A 23,385-nucleotide genomic window follows, 5' to 3' on the forward strand; every position below is an offset into this window, starting at 1 on the left:
GAAATCATGATCCCCACTATCAACCACCAAAAAACTCGGGTCCCACGCCGTTACAAGTGAGTACAACCTAAAACTTACCTATAGAACCTTCCAATCCATGCAAGCAGCGAAGGAGACACATTAACGGCAGAATCGAGCGAGTACCGCAGAGTCGCGTACGTGGGTCCAACTTACGCGCCGAATCATTTTCATTTTCCCACTTCCTTCTAATTCCCGCCATTATCCTTTGCTTTGTTCCTCACATGAACCGTCGGATCGTCACGAATCTCCAAAAAACAAATCCAACGGTAAAAAACTAAAGCACAACATATCTTTCGGTGGTCTCACGTAGATTAATGCTTACTCCCCAGTATAAATTTGCATCAAACTGCTCCATTTCATGACACGCAGTCGTTTGGTTTGGTTTGCCGGAGCGCGAAGGTCGCATCTATTTTGTTTTTAATCAGTTGAGTAGACCGGCGGCGCTAGGTTTCCGGCGAGGATGGGTGCGTCGTTGCTGTCGGAGCTTGCAACGGAGATAGTGGTGCCGGTGTGCGCGGTGGTGGGGATTGTGTTCTCGTTGGTGCAATGGTACCTCGTGTCGCGCGTGAAGCTCACACCGGAGCGCCACGGTCCCTCGTCTTCCCCGCGCAACGACAACGGCAACAACAAGAACGGTTACGGAGACTACCTGATTGAGGAAGAGGAAGGCATCAATGACCATAACGTTGTTGTCAAATGCGCTGAAATACAGAACGCCATCTCCGAAGGTGAGATTTCTGATCTAGATCTCGAGATCTCGCTGAGATCTACCTGCTTCTGTTTTCTCTCTTAAGTTAAACGCTGCGTTTTTGGGTTTTAGTGTTTCGTGTTCGTGTTGAACTGAACTGAAGCCGGTGTTCTTGCTTCTAAGTCCTGGTTGTGAGGGAAACGATGAAACAATAATAAGTTAACAACAACAGTACTAACAATGACTTTGAAAACGAGAGCTACAGTTTTGTCTAACTTGTAGTGTTTTCAAATGGTTGGGAAGATGGTCTTGTTCTTCATTTCACCCGGGAAATCATGTTTCGAAATTCAACGGAGACGAATTTTAAGCATTGTGATACGTTTTTCTACTTTTATTAATTATTTTTCGAGCCCGGGGCTTCGAAGCAACACATTGTTAATACCTTGTTTGTGTGGGATCACTTTCTTCATTTTGTTTTCCATTTAATCGTTTTTTTGAATCTTACCTAGGGTGTATTGGGTGCGCCACCAATCCATGATCCACAATTCCACATCCCTATTCATTCCTAAATTATTGGGCTTGTTTGTTGCTGGCGGCAGATTATTATGATTATGATTATTATTATTATTAAGATTATTATTATTATTTCTAATTTACGAGATCTAGGGCTATCTATTCATGTGCACTGCACGTAATCCATATTCATTAACTATTACAGGCTATGCCTATACATATATTAATATTTTATTGGTTTAATTATCCTTTCTCATGGTTAAAATTTAAAAATGTTTTATGTTCCATTTTAGTTTATGTGTACATGTAAACTTTTTTACTTCTCTTTTAAGTTTTTGTATTTTATTTTTATAGAAGCTAAATAGAAAAGCTTATGTCGTTATAGGAGTTAAATGAAAGCAAAAATATATATTATACCATAGGAATTATAAAAATATATTTACTAAAATTGGTTATTTTTAATTAGTGGATCGAGTCATTCCGTACCTCCATTACAAATCAAAATAAAATAATATAAGTATATTAATGTAATTGATATTATAATTAATTTATTAGTTTCAAATATTAGAAATAAAAGTTAAATTTTATTTTCTTCTAATTTTTTAAAATAGAAAAGTATAATAATAAAAAAAAAAGTAGAAACTAAGGTAATTATTGAAAATGGTATTCTTTTTATATATTAGTATAGATTATATAAATTAAAAAGTCAAAGTTTACGAAATTGAAGAGACTAAAAAGGTAATTAAACTTTTTATAATTTTTAAGGTATTCTTATTCGTGTTGCGGTCTACTTATTATTACATCTAAAATTTCCCTTTTTAATAACTGAGATTAAGTTCTGATAGCCCTTGCAATTTTTCGTAGATATTAGCGGCATGCGACTTATTACTACCTAGTGGTGCGACCTCGTGCTTGTATTCACTATTCAGTTTTAGCTTGTTATTATTGAAATTATTAAAATTTTACCAACTCTTTTAGCAACGCTTGATTTCATATTGACAAGCTTTCCGAGTTCCGATGCAAGTAGAATTAGGTTATGAGCGTATTTTGTTGGATGGTTCACTGTTGTAATCTAAGCTGAAAACTTTGCAGGTGCTTTGACTTATAATAAAAGTCATATACTTACAATGTGTGGTTTAACCGTTATCATACAAATTCACATCGTCTATAAAAATTGTTGTTATTCTATAATAAAGTTAATTGGGTAATGCTTGAATTCAGAGTGCTTAGGCTGAATGTACATCTGTTAGTTTTCTGCAAAAATAAGATTAAATACTCAAATATCAGAAGGTGCATGTCTAGTTCTTTATCGGTAGTTTCTAAATTCACCAGGACTGTATTTGCTTGTACTTACGAGGTGTGCACGGATTTGCAGGTGCAACATCCTTTCTCTTCACTGAATATCAATATGTGGGGGTTTTCATGGTTGCTTTTGCAATTTTAATCTTCCTTTTCCTGGGCTCTGTGGAGAGCTTTAGCACCAAGAACCAGCCCTGCACGTATGACAAGGGGAGGATGTGTAAACCAGCCCTTGCAACTGCACTCTTTAGCACTGTATCTTTCCTGCTTGGTGCTATAACCTCAGTTCTATCTGGCTACCTTGGGATGAAAATTGCTACCTATGCCAATGCAAGGACAACCTTGGAGGCAAGAAAGGGAGTTGGAAAGGCATTTATTACTGCATTTAGATCTGGTGCAGTAATGGGTTTCCTTCTTGCAGCAAATGGTCTATTGGTGCTGTACATTGCCATCAATCTCTTCAAGCTATATTATGGTGATGACTGGGAAGGCCTTTTTGAGGCTATAACTGGGTATGGTCTGGGTGGGTCTTCCATGGCTCTGTTTGGGAGAGTTGGAGGTGGTATCTATACCAAGGCCGCCGATGTTGGAGCTGATCTGGTTGGAAAAGTTGAAAGAAATATCCCAGAGGATGATCCAAGAAACCCAGCTGTAAGTTGCATTTGGCCCTTTTTCCCATCACTTCCGTTTTCCAGTGATTGTTTACTGAATTAGTAATTGTATCGAGCCTTTTCTATGGTCACTTCAGGTGATTGCTGACAATGTTGGTGATAATGTTGGAGATATTGCTGGGATGGGTTCTGATCTTTTTGGTTCGTATGCTGAATCATCCTGTGCTGCCCTAGTTGTTGCTTCAATTTCCTCATTTGGAATCAACCATGATTTCACTGCCATGTTATATCCCTTACTTATCAGTTCTATGGGTATTCTTGTTTGTTTGATCACTACTCTATTTGCAACTGATTTCTTTGAGATCAAGGCAGTCAAGGAAATTGAACCAGCATTGAAAAAACAGCTTATCATCTCAACTGTTCTGATGACTGTTGGAATTGCAATTATTAGTTTTATTGCCCTTCCATCTTCCTTCACAATTTTCAACTTTGGGGCTCAGAAAGAAGTGAAGAGCTGGTAATGCGTAATTATTTACTAGAACAAAACACTTATTTTGCATGCCATGCCTTTCAATTTTAATTATGTTTCTGACTTGAGTCATGTTGGGCTAAATTCTTTTATAATTCATTTTTTTTTATTCCTAACAAGTTTTCTTGATGATATTGGTAGCTGTATGTTAGTCAAGTAGGCTCGTATAACTTAAGAGGGAGGGGGAGGTGAATTAAGTTTTCCAAATTTTCCTCTTATAAAACTTTTTCGAATTACTTTCTTACAAATTCAATTTCTTAGATAAATTTATATGTAAAGAATGAATGATGATGCAAATTACTCAATCACAATTAATAACAAGTAATTAAAAGTGTAGGGAAAGAAGAATTGCAAACTCAATTTTATACTGGTTCGGTTAATCCTGCCTACGTCCGGTCCTCAAGTATCCCACTTGAAATTCTTACTATTGTAAACTTTACAAGACTTGAATTCTCCAACACTTCGGAACTCTCTTTCCTTGTGTTGAGATTCAAAAATCAACAAGCAGAAAAATCCTTTTTCCTTCACAGATCCAATGATAAATTGGGTATTCCAGAATGACTTTCTTTGAAGAGTAGATATTACACTTTCTAAGAACTTGATGAACTCTTTAGAAATTTTTGCAAATGATTTTGGTCAAGTAGTTTTTGTAAATAGGTTTTCACATTAGAGTTCGTAACCTTTCTTTAAAAAATTATAGGTATTTATAGACAATTATTTCTTAGGTTATGTCTTTTCATGAAAAGTTGTAACTCTTTATAATTTTTTTCAGAAAAGAGGTTACAAGACTTGGTAATGGATTATAACGGTTTAAGTTCAAAATATTTGAAACGTTGTATCATTTAAATTCAAATTTTGAAGTTTCATCTTCTGGTAATCGATTACAATGACTGGTAATCGATTACAATGACTGGTAATCGATTACAATGACTGGTAATCGATTACAAGAGAACATTTTAACATTTGAACCTTGAACAAAGAGATTTTCTTTCTCTGGTAATCGATTAAATCAAGTGGTAATCGATTACTAGACAAATATCATCGAATTAACTTATGAAAACTTAAGATATAGAAAGCTTCTATTTTCCAGTTAAAAATATTTTTGTTTAATCATTTGAATACTCTTTTTGCTTTCTTTTCAAACAACTTATTCTTATATTCAAAAAGAATAAGTTTAGGTTTTCTTGAAATCCTTATTTTAATGGCAAAGTGAAATTTGCTAGTTTTAAAAGTTCATTTTACATACTAAGCTAACCAGTCAAGACTTATCTAGTTATTACTTGAGATCTTGCTTCTTGATTAACTTGCTTTAACTTGACCTTTATTTTCTTCAATGCTTTGGCATCATCAAAACTTTGTGCATATTTTCTTCCACACTGTACTTTTTGGACCATTCATGATTATCAACTAATATTTAAGCTTGTTTTTTTGATTGTGGTTAACCCCTGAAATCCAGCTACTAATATAATATGGCCGAAAATTTCAGGCAGCTGTTCTTATGTGTGGGTGTTGGTCTTTGGGCTGGACTTATTATTGGCTTTGTGACTGAATATTATACAAGCAATGCTTACAGGTAGCTGAATGTTATTGAAGTTTTGTACTCTTCCCTTTCTCTTTTGGCCTTGACCTATATCATTATTTATTTGCTTTCAGCCCAGTACAAGATGTTGCAGATTCTTGCCGAACTGGAGCTGCAACTAATGTTATCTTTGGCCTTGCTCTGGGATACAAGTCTGTCATTATTCCTATTTTTGCCATTGCAGTCAGCATTTTTGTGAGTTTTAGTTTTGCAGCAATGTATGGTATTGCTGTAGCTGCCCTCGGGATGCTTAGCACCATTGCTACTGGGTTGGCTATTGATGCCTATGGGCCTATTAGTGACAATGCAGGAGGTATTGCTGAGATGGCAGGCATGAGCCATCGTATCCGTGAGAGAACTGATGCCCTTGATGCTGCTGGCAACACTACTGCTGCCATTGGCAAGGTATGTGTTTCTCCTGTTGGGGGTTGCTTTCCTTTTTAGGCTTTATCTCTGAGCACTGAGCAGCCTGTCACATTTTCTGGTTGATACCGCTGAGTTACATAGGTTGTCTGTGCCAATCTATTAATGCTGGAACGAATTTAATATCACTGTATGGGAGAGCTCTGCGAAACCGGAGCCTTTATGTTGCTTTCTTATTGTATGGAATGAAATTCTAATTATGTTGGTCGCATTCTTTACTAGATCATGAAATTTATCTGCAGTTAAACTTCTAGTTATAGTTCGCTAATGTGTAATTGTTACTTAACTTAAATCTATTTTGTGCCTAGGGATTTGCTATTGGGTCCGCTGCACTAGTGTCTCTGGCCTTATTTGGTGCCTTTGTCAGCCGGGCAGGAATTTCAACAGTAGATGTCTTGACTCCCAAGGTCTTCATTGGACTCATAGTTGGTGCCATGCTTCCTTACTGGTTTTCGGCCATGACCATGAAGAGTGTAGGAAGTGCAGCTTTGAAGATGGTTGAGGAGGTTCGTAGGCAGTTTAACACCATTCCCGGACTCATGGAGGGTCATGCCAAGCCTGATTATGCTACCTGTGTCAAGATTTCAACTGATGCATCAATTAAGGAGATGATTCCTCCAGGAGCCCTTGTCATGCTTACACCACTTATCGTTGGTATCCTTTTTGGCGTAGAAACTCTTTCAGGTGTTCTTGCTGGCTCTCTAGTTTCTGGTGTGCAGGTAATGATGTTACTCTTATAATTGGTATTGGTTGATTGAAATTTATAGCTTCAAGTGAAGTTGTCTTGCTTAAACTTGTTCTTGTGTGGTTGACATTAGATCGCAATATCAGCATCTAACACCGGTGGTGCCTGGGATAACGCAAAGAAGTACATTGAGGTAATAAGAATGTAGAAAACTTAGGGCTCATTTCAAATATTATTTTGTAGGATTTTTGGTTAGTAATAAAATTCCACGTGGGCTTCAAATTTCAGGCCGGTGCTTCTGAACATGCCCGGACATTGGGCCCAAAGGGATCTGAACCACACAAAGCAGCTGTTATTGGTGACACCATTGGAGACCCTCTTAAGGATACTTCGGGCCCTTCCCTCAACATCCTTATTAAGCTCATGGCGGTTGAATCGCTTGTTTTTGCTCCCTTTTTCGCTACCCATGGAGGCTTGCTTTTTAAGATCTTTTAAGAACAAGAAGTGCTTTCAAGTAATCTTATTTTTGTTGGAGCTGAATGAGTAGGTTTGCCATTGACAACCGAGTCATTTTTTCTTCTTTTTCTTTTCTTTGTAGCAAATAGCCTCTCCACCTTTAGGAAACTCTTATATATGAGAACGCCAAATTTGTTACAAAATCTAGTTTTTGACTTTTTGCCAATATGAATGTTTAATTTTCCATCTTTGTAATGTTTTCTTTGAAATTTAATAGTGTGATTGGATGAGAAATTTTACAAATTCAAGGAATTTTAAATTCTTGGTATTTGAATTACTTTGATTTTAATTTCCATCATTCTTAAAATATTTTATTTGGATAAGTTAATTCAAATTTCTCAAATTTTAAATTATTGGGTTGAATATAATAATTTGATTTTATCATGATAAATTTGATTTTAAAAATATATTTATATGTTGAGATTTTAAATTAAATTTTATAAAAATAAATATTAGTTAATTTTTAAATATTTAATAATTTTAAAAATTAATATTAGATAATATTCAATAATTAAAATATGAAGAAATATGAGATAAAATAAAATATATAAGTGAAATAAGAAGAAAAAAATATGAAGAATTTTAAATTCTTACTTTTTTTTGGGAGAATTTGAATTTCATAAATGTTTGAATTTTAAATTTTTTATAAATTTTCCATCTAAATATGGTATTTCACTTTAAAGAATTTGAAATTCTTCAAATAAATGAATTATTCTACTTAAATTCCTTATCCAAACATGTTGCTGAACATGGTTAATTTTACAATTCATTTTATACATCTAAAGACATGATGTGAAGTTGAGTTATTTTATTTTATTTTAACAATTTCATATAAAAGTAAAGCTTTACTCGTCTTTGATATAGTTTAGAAAGCAATAGTCCCGGTTGGGTAGTAGCTTGCTTTTATACAATTTGTAGGAATCTCACGAATCAATTTGGTATCTTTGAAAGTCAGAAATAAAATTATCCAGGATAAATTCTACTTAGAAATTTGATTCTTGAAATTCTTACATTTAATAGGAATAGGAAAATTCACTTTTTATATTATAAATCATTTTTTTTTATTCAAAGGAGTTGAGCTCTCATTAATTCACGCATATTATTTATATTATTTAATCGAGTGACATTCTTTCTTATAAATATTAACGACAATAGTTTTATCAAAACAACACACTAAATATAATAGAAAACTCTAATATGTGTGCATGCGCACTCAGCATTGGTAGATCTATAATCATATACTCAGAGCTCCAGCAGTCAAACCGCAACAGTGATGTCACACTCTTGCTACATGGATTGCTCTCATTCCTCGCTGGTAGTATTTCCAATGTGTATCAGCATAATCTTTCACTTTCATGAACAGCTTTGGCTGTTCTTCGTTCACCAAACCTTGTTCTGGTCCAATTTCTTTGTTTGGCTCAGGGGTGTAGAACATTGCAACAGATATTCTTTCCCTCTCGGAGTTCGCTAGTACCCTATGCACAGGACTTTTGAAAATTCCATTAGTCATTATCTGCAGCATTTGAAAGGAATATTGTTGTCACCTAATCCTGATGTACTCTACCCATGTTGTGTCATGCCAAGAGTTAAGCAAAATGAAATCATTTAAGTTGAGGGTCCATCACAAAATTGAAATTCAGAAAAAATTAATAATTTGAGTTGATGAAAATGATTTGTTTACAAAAATCGGTTGGATGAAGAATTGTATATTTAGGTACAACGCAAGATGTGTTTATCAAGCACGTTATCATAAAAGTTCACTACAGTTATATTATTACGTCATAAAAGGTTGCGTTCAAAACTCATTTGTTGAAAAAAAAAAAATGTCATAAAAACAAATCAAATCACATACCTCCATTTGATCACCCATGAGAACTAAAAGGGCATGAGAAATTGTAGGAACTGTGAACCATTTTCCATCATGGTGGACTTGGAGGCCTTCAACATCATCTTGCAGTATAATGGTGTACCCTGATCCATCTGCATGGGGTTTAAGCCCAAGCACAAGATCAGGTCGAGTACAACAAGAGTAGTAGTTGAACCTAATTTGCAGCAATGCTTGTTCACCAAATTGACTCATGAAGCACTTTTCTTCTAAATCCAGTGACTTTGCAATGGCTCTAGAAATAAGATTTGTTGCCTCTCTCATCTTTACGGTGTATTCTTCCAAAACATCCCTGCACAAGTGTGACTTACTAATAGTAATTTTTAACAAAAAAAAGGCAACTACCAAACCTTGAACTAACTTTAAGCATTTGTTTGCATACTTATTAGCAACTTAGATTTAAGAAGGTCCTTACTTATTACTGTCCGTTTGGTGCAAAGGGAGGAAGAGAATAAAATTTTAAAACTAATTAACTTTTGTACTTTTATAGTTTTAATTCTAATAATATAAATAATGGTATTTTAAAAATATTTTAAAATCTTCTAATATTTTATGAGAGCAAAAAAATTAGATGAGGAGTTTTGTACTCCTCTTCTCTTCTTATAAAAATTGAACTAATCAAAAGGAGTTTTTAAAATTTCTCCCTTTCTCCTCCCCCAACACCATGTTAGTCTAATATTTGGTTTTAATTTACCTAAAGGATGATGGATTTTCTGGCCACAGGCTTGGCTTCCTTCTATCTTCAGGGTATACATCAAGACACAAACGATCTGACCAATCTAAAGATTGGCCTTCTTCAGGAGCAGGATCAGCACCGTACCCTTCAAATTCTTCCACCCCTTTCGAAATTATCTTCTTTTGCTCCATTGGCTGCTCAAAGAATTCCCTTGCAACTTGTCGAACCTTATCCAAAAGTGTGCTTGAAGTTCCGTGGTTTATTGCCTGAAATTCCACAGAAATAGGTCATAGATTTTGTAAGATCGTTCGTGCATGTGATATCTAGAAACTATAAATAAGTTAGATGAGTCTTATTGAATAAACTTTTCCATTAGTACTTTTAATAAAAAAATAAGAAGAAAATTTAGATAAATTCATCAATAAGTTAAAACTAATTCATATATAAATTAACATGTAAAAGTTCTCATATATTAGTTTTTCCAAAACTTATTTTTAATCTACACTTATAGAAAATTCTTTATATAAATAGACCTATATACCTGAAAGCATCCCCAGCAAGAGAGAGCTGATCTTAGCTTTTGTAACTCTTCTTTTTGTTTAGTTGGTGAAAAGAGAAGTTTAAAATCAATGATGGGTAGTAAAGAAGATGCAGAAGGGACGTTTTGTGTAGACTCATCGTCTCTGCAAACATAAGGTGGAGGTGGTTCCTCACCATTTTGGACCATTTCTTGTACACGCTTGGATAGTAGTGCTTCCACCGGCACTACAGAAATTCCTTCCATATTGTATCACTCACTCAATTGTGCTGCAACTCCTCTCTCTGTTAGTGTTAACCTTTAACAACTCTTCAGGACCAACATATGTATTAATATTATCCCTTCAAATTATTATAAAACTAGTAATATTTTCTTAAGTGGCAGTACATGACTATGGTTTGTTTCTGAAAGATATTTACTCATTTAAAAGATATTCAATTCTAATAAAATGGTGGATACAATGGTTACTATCAAATCATTTTCAGGATTGATTGATACTCTCTAAACATGGGCTGTAAGTCTTCGTCAACTTTCAATCAATTATTGAATATAGATCGTGAGAGTAACATAATTATTCACTCTTGGATGCATTGTTTAAATTAAAATAAATATTTTTAAAAATATTTTGAAGAGTTAGTTTTCAAATTTCAATAAAATATTTTTAATATTTTTTCAACGATAGTGTTCTTAATATTTTTCTTAACTTCTTATCCTTTTCAATTTCTTATTTACATCTTTATTTTCGAAGTGAATTTCAATATTTTTAAATACCAATGCTTAAAAAAACCTTATATTATAATATATTTTATTTAATTGTAAATATAACAAATATTTTTATATTATACTAAAATATTTATTTAGACTAAAACATTGGTCTTAAATAAACATAACGATTTTTTTAAGATAATTTTTTTTTACAAAAATAATCATAACAGAAATTGAACCAAAATTTTAATACTTTTACTATCTTAAGCCCTTCTATCCTAATAATTATATTCGGATTTAGGATTAAACCCTAAACCTAATAATTATATTTGGTGCATGGAAATACACTTGTATACCTCCTAACTAAGGCTCATTTTATTTTTATGATATTTTCAAAATAATTTTATCACAAAATTATTAGTTCTATTTCTCAGTTGATATAAATAACTTTTTTTATACCATAATTACCATTGATATTAATTAAATTAGTGTTAGCATAATTATACCAAATATATCTGAAAATTAGGAAATCTAATAACTTGTAATTGATGCATGAGATTAAGTCTAGAGTTAATCACCTTTATACTGTCCGTGTAAATTTTTTTTTACACTGGCAGTATATAAGTGATTAACTCTTAAATCTATGCACCTTTTATCTTTAAAAGTTCGGTTCAGTCATCTTTTTTATTTTTATTTTTTTTACTGGTAGGTCAAGATATTTCATATTTTTTATGTTTTATTTAAATAAAAAGAAATATTAAAAAAATCAACTTAGTTTAATACATTATCACAGATACAATATAAAAAAAGTTAATTTGATTTAAATTTTTACATTAATCATAAATTATGTAGAAGTAAAAAAAGGTAAAACCGTTTTTATTTTTATTTTTAATGGAGATCAAATATAGTTGAGGGTGAATGTATTTCTTTTTATATATTATTATAAATATAGATATGTCCAAGTCAATATTATGATTCCCAATTAATTAGTATAGATATTTTTCTATCATAACTATTATTGGTTAGAACATATGTTTAACTCTTTTTATGGATTACTAACTTTCTTGTCAGTTTTTTTACACCATTAATTTTCTTATAAAATTTTCACTATTGAAGGAAAAGGATTGAGTTATTGTACATAATTATTTGAATAAGCAATTGTGTCATAATAAAAAACGAATATTTTTTCTAGTTGAGAGATCCAACAAAAACGAGAACAAAATTAATTTAAGAATTTTGTTAAGAACTTTAGTATTGGATTAAAATTGAGTTAAAAATTGTTTAATCGGATGTTATATAGACTACAAAAATAAATTAAAAATCCATTTAAGAATCCAATAGTCGGAGATGTTCTTATATACCGAATAACTTAAAAATAAAATTAACTCAATAATTTACAGCTACCACACAAAAATAAGAAAATATATATTATATCATTGAAAAAAGTGTGTAAAAGAAGTGTATCCCTAACACTCTTAAAACAAAATTGTTTGTAACACATTATTTTACACACTCTTTTGAATATTCTTTTAATTTGATTGAAATTTTTTGACTATCACAAAAAAAACTATGTACCTTTCGTTCTAATGATTGATTTTTTTTACCTTTCATGATTTTATATTTTTTTAATAATTTTCAGCTTATAAATAAGAATGTGTTTAAAAATTATTAGAAAATGTATCTCCAGTTATCATTACATCATTGTCAAGAAAAACCCAACATGCCTTTTTCGATATGAAGTTCCAGTTCTTCTTGTAGGCTCAATAAAGGCCCAAAGCCCAAACAAAACCCATCACTGTGCGTGTCGAAATTCCATTGATGAGATCGAACGGTGACTACGTTGCCACGTTTCCATGTTCTCTTACACTATCATACCCTTCACTTCACCCTCTCTACTTTCTCTCTCTCTCTGCGATCTGTTTCGTGTAGCTGTTCGAAAATGCTGGCACGCCTCGCCGCGAAACGCTTCAACGAGATCCGTCAAATTTTCCGTCAGGTTGTCCGTCCATTTCCCAATCCTTTTTTCTCACTTCCGTTTCCGAATTCTCATTGTTTCTTTAATTCTTCGGTTTTCCCATTTCTCAGCCTTCGAGGGCTTTCTCAACCGCTCTGAACTACGTAAGTGCTCTTCGTTTTTCGCTTCAATTTTTCTCAGATTTTCGTTTCGTGATTGTGATTGTGATTGTTTATGTATCCACTTTTTATTGGCACAGCACCTTGACTCACCGGACAACAACCCTAACCTCCCATGGGAATTCTCCGATGCCAACCAAGCAAAGGTAATGTTTCGTCGCATTTGGATTTTAGAACCCGAACTTAAAATGTGGCTACCTTCTTTGTCATCATTTATTATCATGTAGTTCACCGGAGCTCAAAATGCATAAATGTTTCGATAGGCACTGCTGAGGACTATTAGTTCAATGCTATCTGTGTTTTGTCTGTATAAACTTTCGGGGTTGTGTATTGATTTGACGCTTGATCACTATTAATATATAGTTTTAACGGTTCCAACCATCTTCTGTCATCTTGTATATTCTATATTACATATTCTGTAATAGTGAATCTGGTGTTGGTTTGGACATAAAAAAATTGGCGGACGTGAAAAGTCGTTGAGCATGTGTTGTGGTGCAATTTATTGCGGCTTTGTTCATTTTTCCCTTCTGTTATTGCTCTTTTGTGTGACTAGCTTTATTCTTTATTTTCTGAAAAAGTGTAGACTGATATGATTTGATGTCTTATTGATTTGTTCTATATCATGATGTTTACACGAGTTATGGATATTTAGTTCAATGTGATCCTTTCTGGTATCTAGCCCATAATCATATTTAAAAATTTAATGATTTTATTCTGTGCTAATTACAGGTCAAGGAGATTTTATCTCACTATCCATCCAATTATAAGCAATCTGCAGTGATCCCTCTTTTGGATCTTGCCCAGCAGCAGCATGGAGGGTGGCTCCCTGTTTCTGCAATGAATGCGGTATGTTCGCCTTCTGCCTGATGTATTCTTTTTAGCATGTCTTGAAACACATCAAAGGACCATGTCTGATTCTCTGAGCAGGTCACATGTACTCCTGTCAAATGGAAAAGGTGCTCCACACAAGATTGCAATTTAATGAACTGGGTTTATTGTGCTCATAGATAGTGTCTATTAAGTACTAAGTAGAATAATGAAGCCTTTTGCTAAAGTTAATGAATCCTTTTGCTAAAAGCATCATTTTGTTGGTTGGCATACATGGTTTGTCTAAAATCTATGTGTGGCAAGGCTTGATTATTGATATAGATCAATGTTGTCAAGATTAAGATTCTACTTAGGATCAGGAGGGGGATGCAAGATTGCAGATCATAACAACCATTGTAAGATCCTACCAAAATGTAAAATTAGTGTGTGGAGAGAGAGAGATGTTTGAAGAGGGAGAGAGAATGGGGTGGGATGAGTGAGGTTCGTATATCATGAGAATAGGTCTGAAAATGAGAGAACCTCTGATTTAGGGAAAAAAGTGCTTTTTACTGAACTGGGTTGCACAACCTGACCCAGAAAAGACAATTTGCAGGACTAGGAAAATCATCTGATTCCACAATCCTGGTCCAATCCCACTAGATGATTTTTCATGCTTGATCCAGCTTGGGAAAAGGCTGTGAGATCATATAATAGTGCAATTTCACAATTTAACCAGTGATGATGACTACATTGGTACATATTAGTTTTCTATGCAAGTACTCATCATTGTTTCGTTGAGTTTTGCTCAATGCTTGAGCTTGTCACTGTGATGCTTCGGTGAAAATCCCAAATTAACAATGTTTACAAATAGGGTTGTAAATGATTCAATCTGAGCCGAACTCTTGAAGTTTGTGCTTGGCTTGTGAAAAAATTTAATTGCTCAAGCTTGGCTCATTTATTTAATTGGGCCTTATTGAAGGCTTAAGCTTGGCTTGTTTAGCTAATTTATAACTTAATTATTTTTGCTTTTATGAAATTTTTCTTCAATTATTCGTTTATTTTATTAATATAGCCTTTAATAGTTATCTTAATGTTAGATAACTATCTACTAATAGAAAAATGTGCATAACATGTGATATATGGAATTAAATAATTTTAGACTATTCCATTTTCATGATTTGGTAAATATAAAATTGTAACTTATTAACTATTGCAAAAAAGAAACTTGATTTTGCGAATTAATTTAATATTTTTTTTAAGAGGCAATAGCACTTTTTTATTTTGGGAAGACTTAAATTAGTTTAAGATTGAATTTGAAAGTGACTTGGAAGAGTGGTCTACTGGTCCAGTAGAAGGTAGAGCTTTCTGGAGTTGAATTTTAATTTGGGAGAAAAGCTTTGAAAGTAGAAAACTTGATTTGAAATTGGAAGAGCCTTCACGATGTTGAGTTGCAATGCAAAAGAATAGTTATTGAGAAGCTCAAAGCAATTGAAACATCATTTTCTTTTTACTATAAACTTTTTTTTTAATAGTTTTAACTAAAAAAATGATAAATAGTGAATAAAATATATTATTTAGTAAAATTTACCAGTTGAAGATTATATAAAACTTTTATTATAGAAGAAATATCATATATATATATATATATATATTCACACACATATTTGAGTTTGTTTATTTAATTAAACAAACATATTTGAACGAGTAATTAACAAGCTGAGCCCAAATAGTTTACAAATGGCTTTGTTCATTTACACCTCCATTTGCGAACTGCCATTTAAATTTCTTACTAAAGCAAAAAGCTATATAAATTCTTTATTAACAGTTTTTTGGATTATTCAGGTAGCTAAGGTTATAGAGGTTCCTCCCATACGGGTTTATGAGGTTGCCACATTTTACTCCATGTTCAATCGAGCTAAGGTGAAATCATATTGTGCTTGCTGCTTTCAATTTTGCTAATCCGCATTAACACGGACCAAAACTTATTTGGATCAACTTGCTTTTAGGTTGGGAAGTACCATCTGTTGGTTTGTGGAACAACACCTTGTATGATACGTGGTTCACGAGGAATTGAAGAAGCCTTATTAAAACACTTGGGAGTGAAACGCAATGGTTAGCTTACCTGTCTTAATATCTCCAGTTTTATCTGTCAGCCATCATTGAACCAGATCTTATTCATGACAAATTGGAACCATGTGCACTTTCCAATAATTAGTTTCCTTTCACCTTTGATTTGCAGAAGTAACACCAGATGGTTTGTTTTCTGTTGGAGAAATGGAATGCATGGTGAGTTTTTTTATTTGATTCACATTTTAATTTCATAAAGTTCCTAGTGTTTCTTGATATGCGCTAGAACTACAATTGTATTGAGTGGAAAAAATTACATGAATTACAAAATTGGACTGCTTGGTAAACAGTTTTGTGATAACTTTGGATTTATCTGATAAGTGATAACAATTACGGACTCTATAACTTAGTGTTTTACTTTTTTCCAGTAATATTAAGTTATCCAAAAATTCCATTAGATTTTTAACATAAAAAACCAGAACAAACTTAATGGGACATTTATATCTAACTGACAGAAAAAAGAAAAGAAAAAAAGAATCACCTAATGTGGTATCCAGACACAATTACAGTTATATGTAGTCTAGAGTGACAACTGACAACTTAATGTTCTTGGGTAATTTTCTTGATTGACCAATAAGTGAATGATTGAAGTTTTTGGTGTTTTGCAGGGGTGCTGTGTGAATGCTCCTATGATTACAGTGGCTGATTATTCAAATGGATCGGAGGGATATACTTATAATTACTATGTTCGTCTTTATTCTTTTTTTTTTCCCTCCGTTTTATTAATATTTTTTGTGTGTTGGGGGGTCCTAACATGTCATATTTATGTCGATTCCAGGAAGATGTAACTCCAGAGAGAGTAGTTGAGATAGTGGAATTGCTGAGAAAGGGGGAGAAGCCACCGGTAAGGATATTGGCCTTGATCTATTTCGTTGTTGTCCATATTTTAGAAACTTATACCTTCTTGGATTATGAATCTGGTTTGTTTTTATTTAGCACGGCACGCAAAATCCCCGGCGGATTAGGAGTGGACCTGAAGGAGGGAATACTACCTTGTTAGGTGAGCCCACGCCTCCTCCCTGCCGTGACCTGGATTCCTGTTGAAGTGTGATACTTTTTGCCTTCAATAATGTGAGGCTTGCACGCGTTCGAGCTTGCCTTGATCTAAACATTGTCAAATTGTTAGATCCTCAACCAATTTTTGTATTAACCTGCCTGGATGACTTCCGTTTAAAGAAAAATATCTGTTCCATAAAGCCATTGATTTCTTGGCTTGTTTATTACTTAATAGCTTTATCTATGTGCTTTACTGTACTCTGTACATCAATCATCATGAATGAAATTTGAGATTATGATGGCATATGATTTTGGCAAGTGAGTTACGTCGGTATGCATTATCCATGGTGAGTATGGTGGATTTGTCAACAATGGTAGAGGAGAGCAATCGTGTTTAATGCAACATTCACTTCCTTGATAGTTCCCTAAGGGTACTACGTTCTTAGCAGGAAAGATTGAAAAACGAAGTTTGATTGTTAAAGGAACATCGATTTTGACAATTAGGATGAGGTTCTATTTGGATATAAGTTTAGAAGTATTTTTTGGGAGTTTTATTTCTTTACTGAAAAATACTCTATTTTTTTTATAGAGAAATTCTTAAAAGTACTTTTAATTTATATCTAAACAGGTTATAAGTCCTTGACAAGATCAAACATTAATATGGTAACATGTTTCTTTCTCTTACATGAAGTTTGATTTATCAAGGAACATTAATTTTGATAAGAATATATTTGGATATCAATTTAAAATTATATTCAACGAAGAAACACGTGTGCCGATAAAAAAAAATTTGTAAGTGTAATATTTTTTTTATAACTATTAAATTCAATTTAACTAATTTCAAATGCGAAGTCTTTGATACGTTAATTTGGTAACATGCTCCTTTCTTGTACAAGCATCATTCATGTTATTAGGTTTTAACGAAATGTTGAATAATTTACTATTGTAGTATATTCTTTGGTGTAGGTTATTGGATTTCTCAATGGAAGCATACTTAATTCCATTGAAGTTATCAAGTGACGTGAAATGGTTGAAGCAATCTTCAATTTTCTAATTTAGCCAAAACATCATAAATTAATTAATATATTGAGTAAGAGGTAAAGGTAAACATTAATCTATCTCAAGCTCTACTAATGTTTAAATTTAAACCCGTTCTCGTAAAAAACCTAGTAGTTGAAAAACTTCTTTTATTAAGGAATTTGTACGTTACGCCAAATTAGTAGAAATTGAATAAAATTTACCTTGAGTTATCAAAGGTTAAATAATAACTTTTATGCACAGCAGGAGATAAAAATAATGATGTGCGATAAAATGAGTAATGTACCAGCAAGTTGTTAGAGGAAGTGAATTTGATATAAGGTCTTATGATTGAGTTTTGTTGGCCGATAATATAAAAAAAAAATCAATTTTTTTATATTAATAATATAATTAGAAAAAAAAATAACGTGACTAAGAGATTAAACACAAAAATAAATATATATTGTAAAAAAATAATTGTGTATGAAGTCTGTTACTTCTTTTAATTTTTTTAGAATATAATTAAAAAAAAATTAGTATTTAAATAAAAGTTTACAATCTACTGTTTCTAATTTTAATTATAGTTTACAAATCATTAAGATTAAAGAGAGTAATTAAATTAATTATTTTTAATTAATTTCACCATAAATTTAAATTTTATTTTAAAGATATATATCTTAAGTAATTACTATATTTAACGTAAATACTTATAATTCAATGAATAAAAAGAGTTAATAATAAATTAAGAATATAAAAGAAATTTAGTTTTAAATAACTTGAAATAATCACTTATAATTAAAAAAAAAACAATTTATGGCTTATAATTAGTAATATAAAATTTTTGATGAAAAATAGGAAATTAAATTGAGGAGAAAAGTAATTAATTACTAGGGATAAATATGATAGTGTGGATGGATGTTTGTTAACTGTTGCAGGTAAATAGAAGAGAGTCGATGATGACAAGGCAAGGCACGTGGATATATTCGCAGTCGTAGGTGGTCTTAAGGCCAACTAGGAAGATAGGTCTCCGCCCAGTGCACACTGTTCAATCCAACTTCTTCGACTTCCTACCAGGTTTCTCCCCTTTTCTGAAATTCCCTTCACTCTTCTTTCTTTTTTTCTTCTCGCTTCAAACTCCTTCCTTCTTCCACACTAAATTCATTTCATTTTCATATACCAATGCTTCTTCAGATTCTGCGTAATTATCGATGGGGACTACATCTTCTTTGCTAACTCAATACGACATCGAAGAAGTTCAAGAACACTGCAATCATTTATGTCCGTCCTCCCTCTCTTCTTCCCTTTTCATTTCATCCATTCTTTTCTGTTAAGGATCTGAATTTTCCCTTCCAAACTCAGTTTCCCAGCAGGAAATTGTATCCCTATATCAAAGATTCTGTCAACTTGATCGCAATGCCAAGGGGTTTATTTCCGCAGATGAGTTCTTGTCCGTTCCTGAATTTGCCATGAATCCACTTTCTCAGGTACACACTTGTTTTCTCTTTATGGCCATTTAGACCCTAAGAATAAGATGCTACTTTATTATGGCATCACTATATGCTAGCTAAAGGGTGGTGTGTCAGTGTCATCTATTTTCACATAATTGATGGATCGTGTGCTTATTTTTCCAGAGGCTGCTCAAGATGGTGGACGGTTTGAATTTTAAAGACTTTGTGGCTTTCTTATCTGCATTCAGTGCCAAAGCTAGTGCACAACAAAAAATAGAGCGTAGGTTATAGTTACATCGTACACCAGGGTTATTTAATGTTCTCCGTTGTTGTTTTTATAACTTATGGTTTAACTACGGTAGGTAGAAGATGTAGTTGTACGTTAAGGATTGATTTTGCTTTCTCACTGTTCACTCAAGGGAAGACCTAAGTCAATTTCTAGGGTTTAGTTCAATGGGTGAAGATGGCGTTCTCTGCTGCTTAGCAGACACATAAATAGTCAGTGTTGATGTCACAGTTCCATAGACGTGGCCAGTTATGGTCACATTCTCAGTCATTTATGGGATAATGAGATTCTCTCTTGCTTGCCACAACAGTTTTCTTCATTCCATATTTCAGTCAAAAAAAGGGTTGGACTACTCACACATATGATGAGGTTACCTAAATTTTGGGCTGGCCTATCTAGCCCGATGTAAAACTTCAATGCAAGTTGGTTAATTTCATTTTTGGATAAAAAGCTAAGAATGACTCCAGCCTATCAATAATTACAACCAACCACAATTATTTTCAATTATGTAACATAACTCTCACCCTGTCAGTTATTACTGCTTACCAACCAATCATGGTCATTCTATCGAAACAATTCCACCACAAGAATTTTATATTTGGGAATCGGGACTGTTATAAATCCATCTTTATTAGGGCTCCTAAGGCTGAGTTAGAGGCAATGTAACAGAAGTATCTATGGCTATCCTAAAGAAAAGAGAAGCGACTTTTAGGGTACTTGGTGGATACAAACAAGAACACTTACCAATGCTGAATTTTTTCAATTTTTTTTATGCAAAGATCATTCTTGTTAAGTTGTTATCATTCCATTGATTCAGATTATTCTCTAAGAGATTCAGGTTTGCATTTGGATGAATTAGATGTCTTTGCATCACACAAATAAAAAAGCAGTCCAGTGTCCAAGGCTCCCACTTGGTGGAGTTTGCAGATGGTGGATGTCATAGCCTTATCCCCACAAGCGGGTAGGCTGTTTTCTTGGATTTGGAACTGTGATCTCTAGATCACAAAGCAACAACCTCACTGTTGCACCAAGACTCACCCTCCTGCATCTCACATATAATTTAAAGAAATGAGATAGATTCTTACTTGTTAAGGGGTAGAATGAGACCCAAATACATAGAGTGAGAGAAAAGATTCATTTATAAGTGATAACATGTAGTCATATTAGTTTGAACATGCTTCTTAAGATAGAAATATAGTTCTTTGAGTAGTATCCAACGTTGGGTTAGAAGATTTCATTACCTATGTAGAGTCTTTAACAATTTTTGCTGATGTGATTTAGAGTTCTAATAGCTGCAACAACAAAGTTAGTTAAACAGTTAAAATTGCTTGTGCAAATATGGAGTTCAAATTATATGAATTATTCAATAATTTTCATCATTGAAAAAGGGAATACATTTTTTGAGTTTTTTTGGGGGGGGGGGGGGTGTGATTTGTTAAACTTTTCCTTAATAAATTTCATTACTATCTTCTATTATTGTCATTGTACTTATAGTTACTAGATTTTTTTGCAGTTATTTTTAAAGTATATGATACAGACCGTAATGGAAAGGTGTCTTTCAAAGATATGCTGGAAGTGCTAAAAGATTTGTCAGGTTCATTCATGTCTGATGACCAGAGAGAGGTATCACCAACAATCTGTATGCTTCCCAGTATTGCTTAATCATGAAGTAGTTTTACCTGGAGTTGCCAAGTAAAAAGTAGGTGTCCATTAAAGTGCATCAATTGTTACCACCTAACAGTTTGACATCCCTATTTCAAGTTTCATGAAGTCTGAGTTTAGTACATCTAGTTTCCTAGGATCAGTATATTCATTATTTGTTACATGTAGAACGTCTTCACAATATAATTTGGGTTGTTAGTTTTGATTTCTTGGTAAAACTTATTTTGCATGTTCTCTACGGGGAAGTTAATGGCTAAAGTGATAACCAATAAATTTCTCAAGTTTTTGTATGATCCAGTTGGTTTCTACTTTTTGTATTACCTATAGGCTATGGATTAATTGCATTTCCATTTAACAAAATGATATATTTTTTTTCCTCCATACACGTTTTCAGTTGTGTTTGCTTGTATAATATTTCGACTTGACTGGAATTTGGCTAATTTTGTTCCCTGTTCTTTGATTTGCAGGAAGTCCTCAGCCAGGTCCTAAGAGAAGCTGGATACACAAAAGACTCCTACTTGACATTGGATGATTTCATTAAGGTCTTTACATTTCGTTATGTTTCCTCTAGACAATTCCTAAATGGACATGTATTTAAGAATAGCTAAATTTTAGCCGTTTTATTTTTCCATTTGGTCTTCAAACCTGTGGATCATGGAATCTACTTTATGTCATTTGATTTTATTTACCTTGGTTCTTCGTTTGCAATAGTGGGTTATTGGAAATTGTTCTTACGAGTGAATGGAGCAAAAAAGTAGGAAAAAAATTGTCTCGCACAAAGGGATTTTTACTAGTGTGAAAACAGTTAAAAAGCAACTTCTCTGGTGCTGTCTTGATCCAGAAATTTGGCCTGAGTAGGCGTTGTGCAAATGATGAGATCTCAATTTTTTCAACTGTATTATAAGAATTTTGACTACTTGCATATCAAAGTTCTTAGTTTGTTTAACATTTTTTCTTCAAATGCATTTGAAAGAGACAGTTTATTAGGTACCCAAAAAAAAACATTGCATCAAAATCTGATAGTGCCACTGAGAACTTCTGTGTTAAAAGACGCTATTTTAGCCTCTTCTTCCTCTTTTATTTCTGTATGTTTGATTTTAAATTTTATTTTAATTTGTCCCAGGTTCTTGGCCAATCTGATCTAAAAATGGATGTTGAAGTCCCTGTTGATTGAAACTACCTACAGTTTTCCCTGTTCTCTTGAAAGATAGAAATTGTAAACTCTATTCATAGGATTCTTGTAATATATATTTCATGTGGAAATCAAAAGTGCACAAATACAGTTGTCCCCTTTCATCTTGGGATTCTTGTAATACTGTTGTCTTCCAGCCTCTAGCTGTTTTGGAGCCAGTTGGAGAAGCTCTCGAGCTTGATTCAGTTTTTGACATGTTTTACTAACTTTTCAAATTTGAGGTAATTCTTTCTATTTGAAGTTTCCAACCGTTGGTGAATTTGCATAGTTCAACTTTCTTTCCCACCATGCAGATTTCTAGTTGTTTGTTGCATGTTTTTGCACCTTGCTATTTTGCTTAGATGTCACTCCAGATACCTTCTTGGCTGTGTTATATTTTCAGCCGTAAACAATTGTCTCTTCAGCACAAAAACAGCTTGGTGAAGTTTGTTACTGTGTTGGAACATTACGACTCTTATCAAGACATATTGTGATACCAGTCTGATTAGGTAAAGTGAGACACGCCAACGAGGATAATGCTTTTGGTAAAGTGAAATTAATGAGGGGATTGCTATTGGAACTCCAAATTGCTATTTAAACTCCAACTTTTTAAAAAAATTTTTTTGATAAAAAAAAATTAGATTTGGACACTCACTCACAAAATAACAAGATTAAGTTTTTGTGTATCTTGACTAGGTACACGTTAAGATACATAAGAAAAATAAATTTTTGTTGTGTATCTGAATTAAGTTTTTGTTGTGTATACAAGTTTAGAAATAGAATATTTAACCACATGCTTGAGCTAGCTCATCTCACCGATTCAAATTCCAGTGTTGATAACATGGTTTGCTCCTTTCCTCTTCACTAAGACCTTGAAAAGTTAAAAGCACATATTTCTTCAAATGACAAGATTTGTTTATAAAACACATGGTTGGAAGTTTATATAATGATATGCATTGATAATTATATATCGATAAAAACATGCAAGTTGTTTATGTGCATGTGGTCTTGCTTAAGTATGGAAAAGTAATTAATCACGCTTCAGAATTTAATATAGCGATCATAATAAT

The 23,385-nt window shown here is 33.0% G+C and overlaps 4 protein-coding genes across 6 annotated transcripts; 3 read left to right on the forward strand and 1 right to left on the reverse strand.

Moving 5' to 3' along the window:
* Nucleotides 1-366: 366 nt before the first annotated feature.
* On the forward strand, nt 367-7,052 carry LOC109807727 (pyrophosphate-energized vacuolar membrane proton pump). The gene is made up of 8 exons (XM_020370321.3): nt 367-749; nt 2,598-3,172; nt 3,270-3,649; nt 5,148-5,234; nt 5,315-5,645; nt 5,972-6,382; nt 6,482-6,541; nt 6,637-7,052. The coding sequence occupies exons 1-8, from the start codon at nt 482-484 to the stop codon at nt 6,841-6,843; spliced, it is 2,319 nt and encodes a 772-aa protein (XP_020225910.1). The 5' UTR covers nt 367-481; the 3' UTR covers nt 6,844-7,052.
* An 892-nt stretch (nt 7,053-7,944) lies between these two features.
* On the reverse strand, nt 7,945-10,369 carry LOC109808724 (protein SRG1). 2 transcript variants are annotated; one of them, XM_020371839.2, is made up of 4 exons: nt 9,967-10,365; nt 9,444-9,691; nt 8,717-9,041; nt 7,945-8,377 (listed from the first exon to the last, which is right to left on the reverse strand). In XM_020371839.2, the coding sequence occupies exons 1-4, from the start codon at nt 10,207-10,209 to the stop codon at nt 8,141-8,143; spliced, it is 1,053 nt and encodes a 350-aa protein (XP_020227428.2). In that variant the 5' UTR covers nt 10,210-10,365; the 3' UTR covers nt 7,945-8,140. The 2 variants fall into 2 exon arrangements, with proteins under 2 accessions (XP_020227428.2, XP_020227429.2); XM_020371840.2 differs by having other exon boundaries at nt 8,199-8,351; nt 9,967-10,369.
* A 2,137-nt stretch (nt 10,370-12,506) lies between these two features.
* On the forward strand, nt 12,507-17,035 carry LOC109808811 (NADH-ubiquinone oxidoreductase 24 kDa subunit). The gene is made up of 10 exons (XM_020371954.3): nt 12,507-12,664; nt 12,754-12,786; nt 12,882-12,947; nt 13,531-13,647; nt 15,451-15,528; nt 15,615-15,720; nt 15,848-15,894; nt 16,344-16,421; nt 16,514-16,579; nt 16,672-17,035. Exons 1-10 carry the CDS (start codon nt 12,608-12,610, stop codon nt 16,777-16,779), a joined length of 756 nt encoding a protein of 251 aa, XP_020227543.2. The 5' UTR covers nt 12,507-12,607; the 3' UTR covers nt 16,780-17,035.
* Nucleotides 17,036-18,662: 1,627 nt separating this feature from the next.
* Nucleotides 18,663-22,595, forward strand: LOC109806988 (uncharacterized). Of its 2 annotated transcripts, XM_020369520.3 has the most exons (7): nt 18,664-18,822; nt 18,940-19,026; nt 19,108-19,232; nt 19,380-19,476; nt 20,996-21,105; nt 21,612-21,686; nt 22,268-22,595. In XM_020369520.3, the coding sequence occupies exons 2-7, from the start codon at nt 18,957-18,959 to the stop codon at nt 22,316-22,318; spliced, it is 528 nt and encodes a 175-aa protein (XP_020225109.2). In that variant the 5' UTR covers nt 18,664-18,822; nt 18,940-18,956; the 3' UTR covers nt 22,319-22,595. The 2 variants fall into 2 exon arrangements, with proteins under 2 accessions (XP_029129506.1, XP_020225109.2); XM_029273673.2 differs by lacking the exon at nt 22,268-22,595 and having other exon boundaries at nt 18,663-18,822; nt 20,996-21,181; nt 21,612-21,692.
* The last annotated feature ends 790 nt before the right edge of the window (nt 22,596-23,385 follow it).

Source organism: Cajanus cajan, chromosome 10 (genome assembly GCF_000230855.2).
Source record: "Cajanus cajan strain Asha chromosome 10, NIPB_CcT2T_4, whole genome shotgun sequence".
NCBI classification, from domain to species: domain Eukaryota; kingdom Viridiplantae; phylum Streptophyta; class Magnoliopsida; order Fabales; family Fabaceae; genus Cajanus; species Cajanus cajan.